Source organism: Gouania willdenowi, chromosome 16 (genome assembly GCF_900634775.1).
Source record: "Gouania willdenowi chromosome 16, fGouWil2.1, whole genome shotgun sequence".
NCBI lineage: Eukaryota > Metazoa > Chordata > Actinopteri > Blenniiformes > Gobiesocidae > Gouania > Gouania willdenowi.
In genome coordinates, this window is record NC_041059.1 from 21,111,039 (window position 1) to 21,132,730 (window position 21,692).

Sequence of the window (21,692 nt, forward strand, 5' to 3'; positions counted from 1 at the left end):
AATAATAATAATAATAATAATAATAATAATAATAATAATAATAGACAAGAGTAAGAAAAAGTAAGAAAACAGTTTGAATTAATACAACTGCATTATTATTAAAGATTATTAGAGACATATCTTCCCTTAATAATATTTGGGGAAATTTTAGGCTAAAGTGTACAAACGCTCAACTTAGTAAATTATAACAAGACTCATTACATTCAGTCAAACTCAATACATGCATAATAATATGAGTTGTTAGAGTTTTGTTTACGACCTTGTTTTTGCTGGTTTGGAGGTGGTCACCATAGTGTGTGTGTGAGAGAGAGAAAGAATTGAATATATCCATATATTATATTATCATTTGACATAGATAAATGGTCTTACCGTGGGCACAATTGTATATTTCAATAAACAGTATATTTCAATAAACACATCCACTTTCCAATGACGATGGGAATTGTGACACTGTGGTCAACTCTCCCAAGATAAGCATCTTTAAAGTATTGAAACAGTATATGAAACGTTTAACTGGTTACTGTCTTCCATCTGTTGCTACACCTGATTTTAATTTTTGAAACAGTAAGATGTGCAGATATATCCTCTCGTATGTTGTGTGTTTTTGCTTATTGTATGGTGGTGGTGGAACACTATGGCAAAAAATGCCAGGGCCACCTTTTGGTCCCAGTCCAGCCCTGCATGCAAGTGTGTTTGTAAGCCGACACTCTGCAATTCAAATAGGTATTAATTAATAATAGGCATTAGGTCTGTGTGTACGTGTGAAAGCATGTTTAGCACTGAACTCAGTGACGTACCCACTTTGAAATAAACCTCTTCAATTTATAATCAACTGTATGATTTGGATAACATTAATTAGACATTTCTTAACTTGTAAGGATTATTTCTAACAAGATATTATCTATTATTTTATGGACTTAATTTAAGTAAAAGGCACTGTGATTGGTTTAAACCTCCACATTCCTGCAGGCAGGTTAGCTCCAGCTTTTTAAAGTTACTTATTTCCTCTCTGTTTACTACTACCACTTTGTTCAAGAGAACTTATACTTGTTATTTTTAATTTATTCATGATTTTATTGTGATTTCAATGATATTGAAATTCATTGTTTTAATTCCTCTGTGTAAAACATGCAGTCAGAGTACAAGTGAGCAGTGTAAAATATGTGCCTCAAAACAGAAGAATATTTGTGAGTAGTCGACTAATCAAAAAAAAATAATCAACAGATTAGTCGACGACAAAAATAATCATTAGTTGCAGCTTTGCTGAAATTGGAAGCAGGAACCCAAAACATGAAACAACCGACGCTCTCAACTGATATACTGTCTTGATTGAAGGAAACCAGAATAAAAGACACACATACACACTGTATCAACCACTATGTGGTCAAATGTCTCTCGTCTCCAGAAAATCATGAAAGGGGCCACTGTTGTGATGGGCAGCAGCCAGGTGCCTGTTAACCTCTCTCAGTCTAATTTCAGGGTCACTGCTGATGGATGGCTACAAGAAAGCAAAGAAATACACAGCAGGCTCTGTTCAGTGTGTACGGTGGCTGAGAAGTACAAAACACATTTAGAAATGCCACAAAGTATTTACAATTTTGAAAACAAATTCACATGATTACCTAAAAAAAATTTCCGAGTAGAAAAGAAAAGCAGTGCAACTTTACAGCTTGCTAATGGTTGAATACCAGCCACTCACGACCTGACATCCATTTATATTAAAACTCCTCAATTTCTTCTTTTTTTCAGATCATCTTTCATCTTCTTTTGACACTTTCCACCTGATAAATATCTCCATGTTTGGTTGTTTTGCGCCGTTCCGTTTGTCTTCCAATTCATGGGAAATATAGGATTAGTACAACCACCAGTGTTGCCAGATATACATTACGTTTTTAAATATAAACACACACAAAATCCCTCACATTTCTTGGCGGACGCCGTGGTATTTGTTTCTTCTTGGCTAGTAATGCTACAATGTAATCCGCCAGAATTAATTTTTACTCAAAATTGGCGGGTGTTAATTTAAAGCGGTGGGAAGAAGTACTTATAAACAGCCATGAAGAGGATTGCAAACAAAAAAGAAAGAAGTAAAAAACAAATGTTAAATACAGATAGAGTGGTGGAAATTATAATTGCCACGAATAACTCAAAGATGAGTCCAGAGTGCACTTAGAGGTGATAATATCAATAATTACCTCCGCCAAAGAGGAAATATTTTCACTGGTGTTTATTTGTTGTTGCTTTTTCTGTCTCTTAGCAGGATTATGTCAAAAGTGCTTAACGGATTTTGCTAAAACATGGAAGGTAATTCCGGAGGGGTTCAGGATTAATGTACTGACTCTAGATCAGTTCGAAAAATTGAAAATGCCTATCGCTCATCATTGGCCAAATGAAGAAAAAATTAAAAATTGTATCTCAGTTTGTAATTGACTGATTTTTATTAAATTTGACTGTTATGTTGGGTTGGTTCTTCACTTACTGCACAGAGTTTCATCTGGTTTGTATCTGGATTACACGTTTCATCGCAATTTTTCAAAATACATTCGGACCTATTGTATCGTTATTAATAGGGAAATATCTTATGAGCCCTCAAGTGTGAATCATCATGTTACCATGATCAGGATCACTGATCGAGATAACTGCAAATATCTGGCAAAGAAGATGATGTTTACATCCTAAATCTCTGAAAATATCAAGACACAAGAATTAAAAAAAATAAAAAATTAGACATGTTCTTTATATACCATGTCTATAATATACTGTATATCATGTCACATTTTTTTCTTTGTAAAATCATGATCACAATTTTATCACAATTATTTTCATTCAGACTATTTAGACTATTTTAAAGTTATTTACCAATAAAACAAACCAACTAACCTACTTAAAACCATCACCTTCATGGAAAAAGGGGACAAAAGATCATTTAAGTCGGTATAATTTTCTAATTAAAATTTTAAAAAAATGTATGTAAGCAATTTGTCAAACAGGTTCTAAGTACAATTATCATCAAACAAAGAGGCTGACATGTTCTTTCAGTCACACACAGTCTTTTCACTTTGTGTGACTTCCATTTGTTTTTGACGTAACACATGTTGATAAAATCCTACTTCAAGCAGTCTTTTGAACCCCTCATTTCTCACAGTTTGGACAATCAAGACCTTTACAAAATAAAACGTTTCTGCTTTGGTTACATTAGGCCTGGGTGATATAGACCAATATTCATATCTCTCTATTTTTCCTCAAAATGGCAACATATAAACTCTCATTTTTTTCAACATAAGAAAAACCATAATGGGTCAATGCCAAAAAGACCATTTTAATAATCACTAGCAGCACAATATTAACAATATGAGGCACTTTTGACTTCTTCCTTCATTAAGGCTGAAATGTGTGGCTAAATTCTGTAGTGTTGCTAAATCACATTCAGGACGCCGTCCCTTTTAGAATGTGTGTAAACAGCCACGTGAGCTGCAACTGCTGCGGAGAGATTGTTACAGAAGAGAGAACTACATGCAGTGTTTTGGTCACGGTATGAAAGTATAAATCGTTGTCGGACAAGATTTAACTGCTTGAAAGATGGAGAAATGACACCTTTTTTTGTCTTTTCAAAAAAAAAAAAAAACCCTGTTTTTTGTGGGTTACTTTCCTAAAACGTCTCTCACTGCTTCCAACACTCAGACATGATGGCGGACAGACGGACATCTGCACTGAGCCCCCGACAGGCAGCTGCTAACACAGAGAAAGTAGCACAGCTACTGTTCACTGGAAGGGAGGGGGAGAGAGGGGGAGCGGAGCGTACTTTCTGCTCATTGGCCGAATCACCTTGTGTTGGATTTATGTTTTTAGTCTACAAATTGGTTTTATTTAGGCATTTGTTCATTTTCAAATGATAGGTAAATTATGGTGGTCTAACAAAAAAAAAAAAGTTGAAATAAACCACAGACTGTTTCGGGGGGTGCGATGGGTATTTTAAGGGTAGCTTCAGCTCCCCCTTGCCGTTGCCTGGGGACGCCCTTGGTTTTGGGGTATTTGCCTTAATAAATGGGCTCGCAGAAATAAAAGCATTATTCATTGAATGTGTCAGAGAAGGATTAAGGAAGGATTACTTTACTGCCTAATGCACGAGAGAGCTTCTAATTGCTGCCAACTACCATCCAGCACACAAGCATAATTTATTTAGTTTTATTTAGAGTCTGGAAAGCCAATTTTCTTCTAAATTAATGCTCTGAAATTCAATGCTGTTAACTCAATCATGAAACGTTACCAAGAATAATGGAGAGGCTGCTGTGGTAGCAACACCTGCTGAGTTCTACAATATAATTCATACTTAAGGCAATAACAATAACCTATTGAAGAACTTCCTACACAGAGAATGGATGGAGCACATTGACAATTTTTTAAAGAGGTAAGTAGATAGTGATTTATTTTACTTTAACTGGTATTTTATCATGCTTTGATGATTTATTTTGCCATTTAGAGGATGAAAAATAACAGTCTTTGCATTGAAATGTTGACTCTCACTGATAGATCACATCCATTTAGTTTACCTCTTTACTCCCTGTTCCAATCTACCCTCTTCCCCACAGCAACCTGACAGGGCTTTTCTTTCTTTATTTCCGCTCCCCAACTGCCGCTTTGAGCCAAACCCTAATGAGTTTGATAGAGTGTGTGTGCAACGGCCATGTATGTCAGGGAGAGACAGAATGAATCAAAGAGATGGGAAAGGGTCCAGACATCTCAGTGAGGAGCAGAGGCTGGAGCACACAGATAAGTCTTCTTTTCACCATCAGAGAGGTCTTTGTAGGAAGAGGATAAGCATCTGATTGATTAAAGGATGTGAAATTTAAAAAAAAAAAACAAAAAAAACAAGTGCACTTTAAAAGCTATTGAATGCACACATTTTGGTACATCAACATTTCAGTGTTAAAGGTCCCATATCATGCTATTTTTCACAAATCTCTATTTGTTCTAAGAACCCCCAAAAACATAGCATTTGAGGTTTATTTTCCCAAACTCACCTGTTTTACAGAGTTTTTGCCTCTGAAAAGTCACTTTCTGAGCGTCTCTAAACAAACAGGCTGATTTGTGGCCTACTTATGTATATTCATGAGTGGGCGTGTCTATAGATGAGACACTGAGTTCTTCCTCATGGCACGGTGATGTAGGGCCAGAGGACGGCCCGCCCCCCTCCCGCCCACTCCGTAGCCGAGCTCATGCTGCTTTATAAACACGAGACAGAGCGTGGGGGCGGGGCGTTCACCGGTACATACATAGACTGTAGAAAATACATACATAGCACTGCGCGAAGGATGCTGAAATGCTCACCTTTGTGGGCGTGTCTGTTTACATGTCAATCACGGCAGAGAGCTTCCTGGAGGCGCGGCTTCTCCAGCTCAGTGCCGCGTCAAATTCGTCATCAAAGTGAGAACGCGTCATCAAATTGGAGCGAGGTGTTTGTGCTCACCCTGCAGTAAGAAAGGAGCAAATCACCCTCTAACTAATGATTGAGAGAATCAATGAAAAAAACACTTTGAACATGTGTATGAAGCTCATATAGCACTTTTATCATGTTATCATAAAGCACAGAAAAGTCCATTTAGCATAACATGGGCCCTTTAAACTTTTCCCTTAAGTCATAGCAGTCCATTTCAAATTGTTCTCTCATCTCAATGTCTGGTCAAAATACTATTTCTTCCTACCAATCATATGTCCAATGTTGCTACAGTTACCTTGAAAAAGTAATCTGACTACTGATTACTCCTTTTAAAAAGTAACTTTGTTACTGTACAGATTGATTCTTATCAGTTACATCCAGCAGCTGCTGACAACACCCTCTACCGCCTCAACATAAACATGACAACCACTTTATTGGAAGTGCATTTTTAAAATAACGTCAACACCGTATCTTCTGACAAACTGTTGCCCGAAACAAATACATGTTTCTTTTAAACTTAACAATTTTTGACTTGACATATTTTGTCTGTATGTACCTGTACTTGTCAGGTACAGTATGTAATGCGTTAATCAGAATCAGAATCAACTTTATTGACCAAGTAATGTATTGAATACACACGAGGAATTTGTCTTGGTGAACTGTGCTCTCTCTGATAGTGTAAACATTAAATAATAACAATCAACTAAAATAAATAAAAATAAATAAAAAATAAGTATAACATAAATATAAAGAGTAGTTAGACTAATAATAACAATTAACTACAAAAAAGACAAATAAATAAAAAAGAAGTATAAACATAAATATAAAGAGTAGTTAGACTAATATGTGGAAACTAAATAAAATAACAAGATAATAATAATAATAGTAATAATAATTATAATAATAATAATAATAATAATGAAATGAAATAAAAATACAATAATAATAATAAGATAATGAAATGAAATAAAAATACAATAATAATAATAATAAGATAATGAAATGAAATAAAAATACAATAATAATAAGATAATATTGCAGTAGTGCATTGATAAGTAGAGCAGGTGAACATTTAAATGAAAATATTATGTCCATGAACATTCTCAGTGACAGGTTGATACAGGGTTGTTGTGTTTATGTAGTTCCATGGTTATTTCACAGTAACAGAAACAGGTCTGACACTCTATGACTGTTTAGTGTTGATCAGAGTGACAGCCTGGCGGAAGAAACTGTTTTAATGGCGGGTAGTTTTGGCGTACAGTGATCTGTAGCGTCTGCCGGCTAAAAATGTAACTTGTTGCATACAGTATGTGAGGAAAATGTAATGCACAGTGACTTGGATAAGTAACTTTAATCTAAATACTGCTTTGGAAATAGTAATGTGTCGGAGGTCATATTGAAGTAACACGTTACTAAGTAACTGGCAATTATGGTCCTTAACTTTATGCTAATCCAGATAGTTGAATCAAAAGCCTTCTAATCTGAGGCAAAAAGCAGCTGTAAATTTCATCTACATAGAAAACTCTGTTTAAAATGTCTTATCTCCTGTCCTCAAAGTCTATTTCTCTTAGATGATAAATACTGGGACTGAGTAACTATGACAATAATTGCAAATTATTGTTGCAATGATATATATACTGTGTGTATATTTTGTATAAAAATTGTGAACAGTGTCTTTTAGATGACGTATATTTGTCCCATGTTTCAAATGATGTGCAATACACATTGAATAATGTATAAATACAGTACATATTCTTGATATACAGTACTTTTCCTTATTATGCAAAGTTGTTTTCATAGCATACCACTTAAATACATTTATACAAAATGCATTAATTCACTGAAATGCAAATACATGTTTCAGATTTAATGAGGAGACGACACACATGCAGGGAACGATGCGAGTCTATGTATTTCAAATATGCCTTTTGAACTGCTGTATTAATGTGTAGAGCATTCCGGCAAAGATTGGCATAAGAGAAGAAGTCTAAAGGGGATGAAATCCAACTGGAATTTTTATGACATGCTGTGATGTGTTATGATGACGCAAGGCACGATAACACAAGAGAAAAACATAAGGCAACATGAGCAGTATACTTCACATCCACTTTAGGAGTAAATCTGTGTTACTCTGCAAGTGTTTTTTTTTTTTTTAATGGTCTTAAATATGTTCTTTGGTCCTTTTGGATTTTCTATTATTGTAGCTGGTGCTTCTAATACTGTCAAAAAGTGGGGGAAAAAATGTGTCTGCAGATTAAATGGATTCCCTGAGGGCAATTTATCCTGCAGATTTAGTATTATTAAGTGGTAGTAAAAGTTTATAGCACTTTTCAAGAACATAATGTCCCAAAGTGCTGCACAGTAGTCAAGTTACAAAATGAAAGGGTCAGTGTGGTGATTTCTAACTGCAAGCACTGAAAAGATCTTACATATAACGACAGGTTTAGTCCTCAAATATCGTCATTTTGCTTCACCTCAGACGTCAAGCCAATGCATTTGATGCTGCCTCCACTAACGGGTACTTCTCTTGTGGATTTTTTCTCCTCTAAATCACTTCAATGTCCTCCCCGACTCCATCCCTGAGTTCCCTGACCTTCCTATTCTGTCGTATCGGGTAGCGCGATCTCTGTCATTTCTTGTATGTAGACATTGCAGCCGATTTGCCGACAGTGGCTGCACTGATCTGCAACAAGAGCTCACAATAACAGCTTCAGACATGTCAGAGGCAGCTCCAACCCAGAGAAAAGCACCGCAAAAGCCAGAATCATTATAACAGGTAGGAGCCAACGTAAACACTGCACCGGATTCAACTATTTCACATCACGTCCGGCCTTAATTGTGCACAGATTGTTAATGGGTACAGTAAACACATGCTATATACATGATAGCAGGTACCCTTTAATGGTGAAGATATGCAATATTAAGCTCCTTTAAACTTGTTGGCCAAAAACTATGCATTCCAAGTAGGGCTGAACGATTAATTGCATTTGTGATATTATCACAATATCATAAAATGTGGTTTTATAATTGCAAAGGCTGCAAATTCTTTTATTTATTTTTTGTCCTGTCTTGTACAGTGTTGTTAAGTTCAGAGAGGTTAAGAAGTGCAGTCCACATGTTTACATGCTTCATGAAACGTGAAGTTGGTTCGATATGTTGAAGAGGTAAAGCCACAGATTTGTTTGCTTTATTGTTGCAATCTGAGCTTTAAAGTTTAGATTTATTTAGTTTAAATAAATTTGAAATTGTTTATTATGAAAAAAAAAAAAATAAAAAAATAAAATAAAATCGCAATTAGATTTTCCAAAATCGTTCAGCCCTAATTCCAAGGTTATTATCCAGACAGGGGTATGGAATAACACCTTAACAGTACTTGTGAACAATCTCATTCCTTAAAATACCATCAAAGGGAAGTAGCTATAGTATTTTCGACTGGATGCGACTTAAGGGCAGCTGCGTTCACACTGCGGACAAATGTGGCCCAAATCCAGTTTTTGGGAGTCAAGTGACCAGATCTGATTTTTTAAAAGCAGTGTGAATGTGAACACTCAAATCCAACCCGTATCTGATCTTTTCAAATCAGATTTAGGCCACTTTCATTATATGTGGTCCTGAATCAGATTATTAGATACAGATCTGATCTTTTTCAATGAGACCTCAGTGTGAACAGACAAGGACGATTTAATGCTCATTTGATACATTGTCATTAGTTACAGCTACGCTGTGCTGCAAAAAAAAAAAAAAAAAAAAAAAAAAAAAGAGTGCTGCTGCTGCTCTGGAGCAGAGAGAGACAGGGACAGAATTGGGACAGGCTTGAAGCATCCACTGTTGAATCAATCCTTTTTATGCAAAACAACATGGATTATCCTTATATTTGGTACATGGATTATGTAAATAGATCCACTGTCTCACATGCACACCTGTGTGTTTGACGTGCGCTGCCTGATTTCACGGGCAATTTTTTCGAAAGTTGCGATTTTTTTTTCAGCCCTAAAACATACTTTACTCACAATTAACTTCATTGTTTCTACTAATTATAAATACGTATTGACCAGACATGTTCTAGAAAAAATATGCTTTATTGTTGTAAAGCAAACACCAACACAATTTTGCAAAACATGCTTAAGCTTAAGCTTATACACTGATCAGACCCTGAATGCAAAAGGTGCAACAGTTTTTAATCAAAATTATCATCAGAAGTGCAAGTCAGCAAACAATATTGAACTTAAGGAATCTTAAAGTGCATAACATGAACCTGTCGTGAAGACATTTCTTTAGGCATAAAAAAATTAAAAATACAAAGCATTGATTAACATACTGTATGTAATGATATTGTGTGCTTCCTGTTTGTTCTCTCACACAGAGTTGTGCACCGACTTGCATTTTCTTGACGTGCTTTGCAGAAGCAAAATGCTTGTCCATAGACGACTTCCACTTTTGCTCGATGATAGCATTGCATTTTGAACAGTTTACGTCCACTCTTATGAAGCAACGTTGGGTACTGTTTTGCATGGTCCTTAGCAGATATTTTTGTAAGCAAATGCGAGGTATTTCTATCACACATGACTCCATTGAATGCTTTCTCCTAGCACTGGTTGAAAACAGGATGTGACGTAAGTTTTTTTTTTTCTTCCTAGGTTCCTTGTAAGCAAGCAGCGCAATGCATAGACATAATACACTGCTCTAGTGGGCAGCAGCAGTCGATGCGGCGTCTATATGTTTATGGAGCAAAGCCCATAGTACATCCTCCGCTACTTCAAGCGCTAAAATGCCAACAATAAGCGGCCGCATATTTACATGTTCTTTTTCAGCGAAGTTGGCTTTTGGAAAAATTGCATTGCCAAACTGATTTTGCGGAGTTTGCTTGATGTTGCGTTTATAGTTGCAATCGCAACGCTGCAAAATCCTGGAGGGACGGAATAATGGCTGTCGGATCTGTCGGTTTCATTTTTGCTCTGTTGGGTTTGGGTCAAAGCTTAAAGGTTCATATCATAAATGGTCTGTGTTTAAGAGCAAAACGGCACCAAACAAAAAGCCAAAACAAAATTTGTCCTTTTTCTTTTTCCTCCTCTGTTCATTCATTCTCCGACTCCACTGCACAAAGACTTGAGACAAACGCGTCAATGCGCATGCGAGTCAGTTTGGAGGCGAAAACCGTTCACACTGAAGTCTGATACAGGTCACATTTTATATGGTAACGTGAACGGACAAACAAAAAAAAAAAATCGGAAGGGGCCAGGACTGACAAAGTTAAAATTATTGTACAGCTGACTGGCAGGTTTCAAAATAAAACAATCCTATAAAGGGCAGCAAACACACGACTAAAAAGGCCACCTCTATGGTGTGATACACCCAATGACAAACAAAAAAACACAGCCACACAGGCCTACAACAGGTTGCAGCAGGTTTGACCCACTGACACTCAGCAGCGTTTGAGCTGCTTTTTTAATAGGAGCCTCTAAATAGCACCACCTGCTCTTGTTAACACACCTAAAATGAGAGCACACACACACACGCACGCACGCACGCACGCACGCACACACACACACACACACACACACACACACACACACACACACACACACACACACACACACACACACACACACACACACACACACACACACACACACACACACACACACACACACACACACACACACACACACACTACTGTCCAAGAAACACAGGCACATTCACCCACACTGGGGGGGTATTTCATCAAAGTGTTCTTAGTAGAGCCAGGCCTACAGTTTAAACCTGGTTTAGCCACACCTTCCATGACCACGCTGGCTTTTCCCGTTCCATCAAACTCTTCTCAGCTTGGAGCTCCACAGCTCAGCCAATCAGCTGACAGTGTTTAGTTTAAATACTGTACACGTGCGCTGTAGCTTTTACGATGAATAAGCAGCCAGAAACCAATGCTGAGACCAACAGGATGTGACATCATCTGTTACTGAACAGTGACAATATTGGACAAACACGTTTAAGAAGTTTCTGTGGTTTGAACATTTTAAAAATAGTAAAGGGTTAAAGATGGTGTTATTTAGTCAATTTATTATTGAAAACAACTGAAGCATGTGAATTTGATACGTTTTTTTTTCTTTTTCTTTTTTAACACCTGTCAGCATTTAATAAAAGATGATGCTGTAACTCCCAATTAAATATGTAATTTATGAGACTTGTGAGTGTTTGATGAATAGTTTGTTGAACTCAGCACTAAACATTAAATTCATTAAAATGCTGTGTGACACTGTTGGATGCTGTTGGATGTCACTTCCAACACTGCAAACGCTCCCGGTGCAGGTGCACAGTGCACGGAAGGTGCATGCTCTGTGACTGTCCCTGAAACCCCTCCCTCTCTGTATATTCAGAACTTTTTCTTTATTAATCTCTGATCATACACATTAAACACGTAATGAGACAATGATTCTATCATCATTTGCATCAATTTAAAATTATATTTAAACATTTACCATGTTACTCTTTTTCATTTTTCCTTTTGTAAATATTTGTTGAGTGTTAATTGAAGCATCAATAAATGACTTATGTCAATATGAGGACGTGGTTTCATGAGAGTGCGTCTGCAGCTTTAGCCAAGCCTGCCTAAACCAGGGGGGTGTTTCATCAAACCCAGTTCAGGGTTAAGTCCAGGTTTAACCTGAGAGTCCGGCTCTGTTAAGCCGGGTTCTGACTGGAACGGTCGTTTCATCAACAAGAAAACTCCTTGGTTACCATAGTAACACAGTCCGTGGGTCAAACCTGCTCCCGACCAGCTCAACTGCACCTGCAGCGTCTACAGTGTTGGATGTGACATCCAATAGCACCGCTGCCTGCTCACGCTGTTCATTTAGTGCTGAGTTCCACAAACTATTCATCAAACACTCTCAAGTCTCATTAATTACATATTATTTACTTGTGATTGACATTATCTCTTTTATTAAACACTGACAGGTTAAAAAAATCACATGCTTCAATCGTTTGCTATGATAAAGTCTCAGCATTGGTTCCTATTGGCTTCTCATTCATTGTATAAGCTGCAGCGCATGCACCGTCAACTCTCTAATTATTAAATCTGCAATCGATCTTGTTTGTCTTATGAAGACGTGTATTTAAGCTAAACACTGTCAGCTGGCTTGGCTCAGCTGGGGAGCTTCAAGCTGGGAAGAGTTTGATGGAATGGGAAAAGCCAACATGGTCACAAACGGCTTAGCTGAACCAGGTTTAAACCATAAGCCTGGCTCTACTGAGAACACTTTGATAAAATACCCCTTTGGCGGGAGCAGGTTAGCGCCACGGACTGTGTTACTATGGCAATTAAGGTGTTTTCTCTAACAGAGCCGGACTCTCAGATTAAACCTGAGCTGGGTTTGATGACACACCTCTGTGCACGTAACCAAAACGTCTTTATTTATTACTACAGACAATACAAGGATGTGTGTTGGAACTACTTTTGACATGTTTGTTATCACTACTTCTGTTGTGCATATATTTAGCTCTATTGTTTACATAATGAACTTGCTGTAGATCACTCTGTGTGATGGGAGTGAGCAGGAGAGAGACCGGACGTCTGGGCACAGAAGACGGAGATGTTATTATAGTGATTCCAAGGAGAACAATTCCACCAGAGAGGTAAACAATGGGGGATTTAATATAACATTATTGCATTTCTACCATCCCATGTAAGAGGTAAGATTGTGCTGATCATGACTTTCTGAGGTGCAGTCAGAGGTGGAAAGAGTAATCAAATATTCTAAGTAATGGTTTAAAAAGGACAACAGGATACGTGCAAATTAAACTAACTGGTTTTATTTAAAGGCAAACCTTCAATCAACTTTAAACACATCAAATGAACAGCATCTATTTATTTAAATAGTGAAAGGTATGTGCCTACTACAGTCAGTATTACGATACAGGTAAATTGAGTGTTCAGGCTAATTGTGGCAATAACACTTTGAGACAACTTTATTGTTTACATTGTTGATCATTCATTTTGAAGACTGTATATTAAGTTGTATTCCTATTTGCATTTACATTTTTTCAGCGATTTATCTGTTGTTTCTGACGATCGTGTCAGAGAAGATATTTGAGAAAGGCTCTCATTAGCTTAACTGTGAAATCCAACTACCAATATGGCACTCAATTTCTTCTTCATTTTAATAAATGTCCAATATGCATGTCTGATTTCTTTCATTATTTTCATGCCAATGTTTTTTACTCCGTAACGAATCCAACTTAAAATATAGAGAAGTACAATACGTCCAAAAAAGTAACCAAATAAAGGAGGTAACATTTACTACTAAAAGTACAAGTACACAAAACTTTTACAAACTGACAGAAAAGCGAGAAAATGTAATTTGTTACTTTCCACCTCTGAGTACAGATATTTATCACCCGTGGCTGCTTTACAAGGACCTACAATGACTGTTGCTTGACTAAACTTCTAGTATGATACACAATATTTTTTTAAATAGTTAACTATGAAAGTTCACTACAGGTGGCCTTTAATGGAAAAACACACCACAACATTTTAATAAAATGTATTCTTCTAATGAAAAAGTTAGTAAAAATATTTATTTTATTAGGAGGGGGACATACAGGTACTGTACAGTAGCATAGCTTTAATAAACTCTATGCTAGTGTATTGAGGGTACGCATGCACAGGTTAAAACTGTTTTATTTTCATTTTTTTTACCACTTTTGCCAACCTCAAACTAGCACTGTAGCACGGATTATATAATTTTACTGGTGCTGTTTTTCTGTTCTCCCAAATGAAAAAAACATCTGTGTACACAATATGCAAAAAAAAACTAATAATAAAAAAAATATTATATAACCTATCCAGAGGCATAAAGCCTCTTATTATTGCATGCAACGATGATAACGTCTTTTTGAAAGTGTGTTAATAAAATTGAAAAGATGCTTCTATAGGAGAAAGCACTTGTGGTAAAAAGGTCTGACATTTTCAGCGAGCGGAAGAGAGGCATGAATGACAAGGTGTGCTAATCAGTGCATCTTTGGCTACTTCGTTGTGACAATCAAGTCCACGAGAGACACCTGTGTTACCCAGTGCTCCTGAATAAAAATGTGTTGGAGTGAGAAGAACCTAACATACTGTACAGCTTCCAATTAGCACTGATGTCAGAGGCAGTGGGAAATATTAATCTTAATTTATACAAGGACCTAAAGATGCTTTTTCTAGGTTTAAGTAAACTATACCAAGAGATAAGAAGGGATGACAAGAAATGTGTTGGTGGATTATATGAAGAGAAACAAGAATATATACGACATCGGAGAGAGAAACAGACATGGTAATTACAGAAAGTTGAAGTCAGTAGAGGTAAAAAGAGTACACGTATATATATACTCAAGTAGAAGTACTATTACTTGATTTAAACTGTACTCAAGTACAAGTACAAGTTAGTCATACATAAAATACTCAAGTACAAGTAAAAAGTAGCTTAATTAAATATTACAGAAAAGTAAAAGTTACAAGTTTCACCCTCCACGTTTATTTTTGGTAATACATCTTGCCACGGTTCCCTTGCATACAGTAAACATTTCATGTAGAAATCTCGCACAATTTGAACTGAATGTACTTCCCACAAAGGCATCTGTATAAAATAAAATGTTTGTCAAAATGCACTTTTTACATTTTTTTTTTTAAATAACACCAATGAATTCAATTCAAAATACTAAAAAAGGCTCTAAGTATACAGTAGCTACATTTATGAACTCTACAACTAATGTTTTACATTTAATCTGGTTGGTCGGCTCTCATGTGATGCATTTGATTGTTGTCTGGTTATTTCAATTTTTGTATTTTAAAACAAAAAATAAAACATTTTTACTCATTGACAGTTCAATGTAGAAATGTAACGAATTCCTTTTCTTCTTTTAAAATGTACAAGTAAAATTAGTGATTTAGAAATATACTCAAATGTAGTATGTGTTTTTGGAGTCCTTTTGTGTAGCTTTGTTGTCCTTTAGTATGTTTTTCTTTACATTTTATGTATACTTGTAGTCATCTTGTGGGTTTTTTGTGAGTATTTTTGTTGTGTTTGTTTTTTGGAGTCTGTATATTGTCTTTTCGTATGTTTTTAATAAGGGTGTGCCAAAAATATCGATACAAAGATATATCGCGAGGATTCATCTAGCGGTACATTATCGGGAAAAGTTGTGTGTTGTTGTGGACGAGACCATCGATGCCAGGGTAATGCACTGACTGAAATGCTTATTTTTCATATGCCGTGAAATTTTCCAGTTTTCATAAAACAAGTTCATTGAGCTTGTTAAGCAGCACTGATATGTGTCCATGTTTACAGAGAAGTTTATAATACTGGCACTGAAATCAGTCTTTTCTGCATTCATTTTGTTTTTAATGATTTAAAGTTAATTTCCACAAACATCATTTACAATATTTTGGTGAAGCATTATTTAGTATCAGTCTTCCCTTAAAGACGTAAACATGACGCAAGGACATGTGACTAGTTGTTGTCAGTGTGTGTTAAGAAGAGGCACTGTGCAGTATACAGTACACTGTGTTTTACTTCCCTGTCATTCATGTGAAATTGATTTCCAATGTTTTGTAATTCCTGTGAAATGGATTCAGTGCAGTCAATAAATTCTGAATTTCTTCAGTGACACAGACATCGTATCGCAGTATCGCAGAATCGCTGTATCGCTGTATCGCTGTATCGCGATATCGTTACCGTGGAAAAAAAAATCAAACATCAAACAAAAAATAATAATTTACTCAGTAACGGTTTGGTGTAGAGAAGTAACTAATTACTTTACTTCTTTTAAAATGTACTTGAGTACAAGTCAAATTACTGATTTAGAAATATACTCAAAAAAAGTACAAATACTAAGTAATCCATTACTTTCACCTCTGGTCATCGGTTTATCTCAATGATTACTTTCTTTGTAACCTTCTTGAATGATGGGAGAGATCAAACACAAGAATTCAGCCGTGGACGATTACTTTGAACACTTTGATTCTAATGGCAAAGCATTACATAAGCCTGTTCCAGAGGTTTCATAAACGAACCAATGAGAAAATCCAGTGTACGGGTGATGGTTATGGTTATGGGGACCGTTGGCTGGTAGTGTGTTACCATGTGTTTGTCATTAAAGAAGCTGAATAGAGGTTGTGTTACGTACCACTGATAGAATCCACCCACATATGTTCAGAATAGCAGGTGCAGCGTCCAAAACACATTTAATTCTCTTCGTTATTAGTTTAGAGATGATCGCCAGTGTTTTCTGCTGCAACTGCACAACTGTCCACATAAACTATTTGTTCACATATTCCACATCCTTTAAGGTTGCCTGGTATTGGCAGACCTTGGTGTGACACACCTGCAGCTGTACCCCAGAGCATCTGATAAATGTACTGACAGAACCATCTATTGATTTACACGAGCTGATTTACACAGCATGTCGTGAAGCCCTCACTGATGTCTGTAGATCGTCTTTTTTTTTATTTGACACTGATACATGATCCGGTCAAAGAGTAATATCATCTTTTGTAGATAAACAGCTTCATGAGAACAAAATTTACAACTATCATTGATAACTATTAACTATTACATCAATATATTTGAAATGAAAGGGTTAGATTAGAGTTTAATAACACATCTTTACTTAAATTCATGTTAACATCATGTGGCCAACTTGCTGATGTAAGTTCCACTTGTGGGTCAGAGAAATGTATGGAAACATAACGCAATGTCAGGAAGCACTTAACGCTAACAGATGTAGGTCAGAAAAAGCTTACAAGATTCTTTTTTTTTTTATTATCCCATCCTTTTCATGTTAACATCTCTTACCACTGAGGATAGCAGATTTTCTTCTCTTTTTTAATAACTTCATTTTAGTAACTGGTCTGTGAAGCAGTTAAATGTGTTCATCCTTAAAGCTGAGAAAGAGTCAAACTAAAGAGATAACGGTACACTACAAACGAGCAAAGTGTTACCAGGTATTTTTTGTCAAATAACAAAAAAACAAATTATAATTCATAATTGACAAAATCCATTTGAAGTTATGTGAACATTGTGGTGCATCGTCTTACGCATTGATCACATCAAATCTGTCTGTGTATTTACACACATTACCATCCAATACAGTAGTAATTTCATCTTTAATATTTTATGTTTTAATGACACCTAGTTGACTAAAACTAGACTATAACTGAAGTAGTCCTGCTAAGTTGCATTTTAGTCAAAAACTAAAACTATCACTGAAACAAAATTCACACTGATGAAGTTAAAGTTTTACCATTTCTGTTCAGTCAACAAACCAATGACACTCAGACAAGAAAAACACAAGAACAAAAATGACTCTGTTCCCTTACGTCATAGATATTGGCAAATGAGTTGTTGTCTTTTTCTTACCTGATCCCATGGACAGATGATCCCACCAGAAAACATAAAAAGGTAACCCATAGCAACCAAGCAAGCCCAGATGACCAGGGAGAAAACACGTAAAAGCTTCTTGAAGATGGATTCAATGCACACGAGCACAAACACAGCCAGGAATATAGCCAGTGCCGTGGGCACGGTGATGACAAAGGCCACATGGTCCGCTATGTTCTGAAAAAAAAGACAAGATAGATAATCATTCATTAGGACAGCTGGACATGTGGAAAGAACATTTTACAGGTCAGAATAGTGCCATTATAAAACAGAGTTAGTTATCTAAAGAAACACTAATGGCTTGAGTTATGTAGGAGGACAAGATTGTGCTTATTATCGACTGATTTCCCTACTTCATTGGCTCTTAACAATCTGCATTCAAAACTACGGATGAAAAATGTCTGTTTTGTTTGTTTCTTTAAACTGTAAAAAATGCCAAATTATTGTCTGGAGAAGCATCACTAACTGACTGAGCATGAAACTAAATCACCTTCACTCTGTGCACTGAGGAAACGTGGAAGTCCAAAAAACAGGAAAAATGTGCAAATGAAAGCGTGCTGTTAAGGAGCAGCTGCTCAGCTGTAGCCACATCCATAATTGACTTGTGCTGCCTTTCCTTAGACACACTTCAATATGAACGTTGTGATGAAAATTTCAGGAGATTCTTCAAAGGTGGACATTAAGTGGCAAAGTGAAAATGACACATCAAGGATTTTTTTTTTTTAATTTATTTATTTTTTTTTGCACTCATATATTTCCTTTTATATCCTTTCCAACAATACAAATGGGGGATGGAGGAGGGTCACAGCTGGGGCATTAAAGCAGATGTGGCACCTCTTATCACACGTTGTCCGATTTGTCAGAGGACGATTAGGTAAATCACTGAATATGTCGCTGCTTTTTGTGGCTCATTTGCTTGATCCAGCACATTTTGACACGCCGATGTCTTGTTTCCGTAAACAGAATTTGGTTTTCAGGTTTAGCCCATCTGTTTTCCTGCAATGATTGCACTTTCATCTTATTGTGCTCCCCCACCCCCCACCTCAACTCTGTGTCTCACAAGCACAGTCAATGCTCTGGGACAGGGATGCGTGTAGCTGCAGAGAGACAGGGTTTGTCTCGCCCAAAGCAGGGCTCCAAAAAAGCTCCGAATTTAGGTCAGCCAGTCGGGAGGATGAAAGGATGATGGGAAAAAAGAAAAAAAAGACTGACAGAAATATGAGAAGGTGAAGAACATAAGGAGAATGAGGGGAAAATATTGGATGGACGAGCAAGTGGTATTAAGTCGACGTCATTGTACAAAATTATGGATTATATTACCTACTTTTTTTAATACAGTGGGAAATCCTTGCACACCAAAATAAAGACTTTAAATGCACTTTGGTTTTGAGCATTTCCACACTCTATTTGTTGTGCTGCAACAAGGGGATTAATAATGGAATCGCTATTACCTTTTAACGTCTTATGATGGCACATAATGTAATTCTGCAGTTGAATTTTTTTGGCCTCGTTCCTGTTTGAATAACAGAGCAATGGGATGATGTGAGTTTGATTAAAGGTTCACTGAAAGCTACACTGTATGTTGATCTGCGAGGCTGCATGTGGGGGATAAAGTGTTGAATAAATCATGCTCAGGTTCACCTAATTCATTCAAAAGAAGGTTTCTCTAGGATTTCACTTCAGCAATTGGACATTTTTAGCATAGAATTATATCAGCACTTCATATATTTCAAATGTTTGAGGCACTTTATATGGTTTAAAGGACAATTTGTACATTTTAATAGATTGGATTTATTCTCATTTTGTCTCTTCTTGTTATGCTATTCTACATTTAGCAACACATTCTTTAGAAATATGTCTTTTTATCCTGACGCGTCAATCATCTTATTCACTGAATGACGTTTCTTTATCAAAACTACATCGATTTCAACATATTTTTTTTGTACGCTGAGCCAGAATAGGAAACTTTTCTTAGAGTTTTGTTTATTTTATGTAAAACTGCAGCATTTATCAATGGTTCCTCTAAGTCTGTCCCTTTCTCTCAGAGTTTCAGACGTAGCAGAGATGGGAAGTGGAGTGATATCTAACTAATGCAACAATGTGAGCTATTATAGACTCATATTGGTAAGAGCACTTAAAATAATAACCAGTGGTGTGTAGCAATCAATTTTTCTTTTTCATTCCTTTCTTTTGTAGCTACATTATCTTCAATCATATTTTTCAAAGACATATCGGAGTACTGTGGGTCAAAGTGTACAGTTTAAATAGTTCATTTGTGGGGGTTTTTTCAGGCATCAACTTTTTTTTACTGGTGAAGGTGTGATATAGTACTAGGGTACTTTTTTGAGTTTTTTTCTAAATCAGTAATTTTACTTGTACCTAAATAGATTTAAAAAGTAAATTAATTCATTACATTTCCACACCCAATCGTTACTGAGTAAATTAATTTTTTTTTGTTTTAAAATGATCAACGGACATTGTGAAACTACATACAATGATTTACCCAGACAACAATCAAATGCATGACATCATAGCCGACCAACCAGGTTAAAAGTAATGCACCGCACCAAGACAGCATTGGATGGAGGATTTTAATAAACTTAGCTATACTTAGAGTCTGGTTTTTGAAGTTCCAATTGTGCAAGATTTGGTATCTTCCTGTATAAGTTTATACATGAGACTTTTACTGTATGCAAGGGAATGTGGTAAGATTTATTACCAAAAATAAACGTGGGGGGTGAAAGTAACTAGTAACTTTTACCTTGAGGACAATTTAATTCAGCTATGTTTTACTTGTATTTGAGTATTTCATGTATAACTTACTTGTACTTGAGTACAATTTCAATCAAGTTACAGTACTTCTACTTGTGTAGGATATATCAGTACTCTTTACACCCATGGTTAGTGTCGGTGTATATAGGGCAAATCTAGGAAATGTGCAACGTTCAAAAAACTTTAATTTAGGAGGAGCATGCTGGATATTCTCTCTGTTACATTAGATTTACATTAGTTTTTTTTTGTATTGTGAGCTTCCGCATGTTCAGTGCAAACAACTTACCAGTCCGGAGGCAAAGAACACAGTCAGCAAAGCCAGACATGCTCCCATCACTATGAGCAGCAGAAAGACAATGAGAGGATGCTGCTGGCTCATACAGTAGTAGGATTCATAAAGCCAATCAGGTGACCTGTTCCTCTTCCCCTGACCACCCCCTCCTCCTACTCCACATTCTCCCTTCTGGACCCCACCAGACACCCCTGCCCGGTCCAGGAGATAGTGCTTCCTCCTTATTGCCTCCTGCCACATGGATCTAGGAGCTGACAGGAGTGAAAAGGAGGGAGGGAAGCCAGAGGTGGATGAAGAAGAAGAAGATGAAGCTGGAACTGCTGAAGAGTTAGTACTTTCCCCCACAGAGGAGGAGCAGTTGTTTGGTTCCCTTCTCCTGTTGTTGTTGCTCCTGTTGGACACCCGGAGGTGAGAGCTCTGAAGCTCAAGATCATCCTTTGGCTCTTTTTCCACTTCTTCTCCAAAGTCCTTAAGGTGCGGACAACTGAAAGCTGAGGCTGAGGCTGAGTCAGTGTGCACTGGCTGGAGAGGTGGCAGGAATGCACCAAGGGTGGAGCGCAGCATCCTCTTCTCTCTCTCCTGCTTCCAACATGTTGGGGTGGAAAATGAAGAGACGCACAGACACAGAAAGCTCTTTAGAGCGAGAGAAAAAAGTGGGAGGGAAGTGAACAGAAAGGGGAGGGAGACTGGGATTATAGGGGGAGGGGAAGAGGAAAAATAAGGAGCAGCAGCAGGGAGAGGTCAGCAGATAAATGGGGGAAAGAAAATTATATAG

At 36.8% G+C, this 21,692-nt stretch overlaps 1 protein-coding gene across 3 annotated transcripts in view; it reads right to left on the minus strand.

Moving 5' to 3' along the window:
* The window catches only part of adcy2a (adenylate cyclase 2a), a 60,010-nt gene extending 38,500 nt beyond the window's left edge, over positions 1 to 21,510 (minus strand). For 2 of the 3 annotated variants that reach the window (XR_003675840.1, XM_028471336.1), the window contains exons 1-2: positions 20,912 to 21,510; positions 17,833 to 18,030 (exon numbers count right to left, since the gene is read on the minus strand). Coding sequence is in view for 2 of the 3 variants with exons in the window: in XM_028471336.1 (XP_028327137.1) it covers positions 17,833 to 18,030; positions 20,912 to 21,481 (768 nt within the window). In the remaining variant the exon portion in view is untranslated. The remainder of the gene's footprint in view (positions 1 to 17,832; positions 18,031 to 20,911) is intronic. The other variant, XM_028471337.1, reaches the window with a different exon arrangement.
* Positions 21,511 to 21,692: the final 182 nt, after the last annotated feature.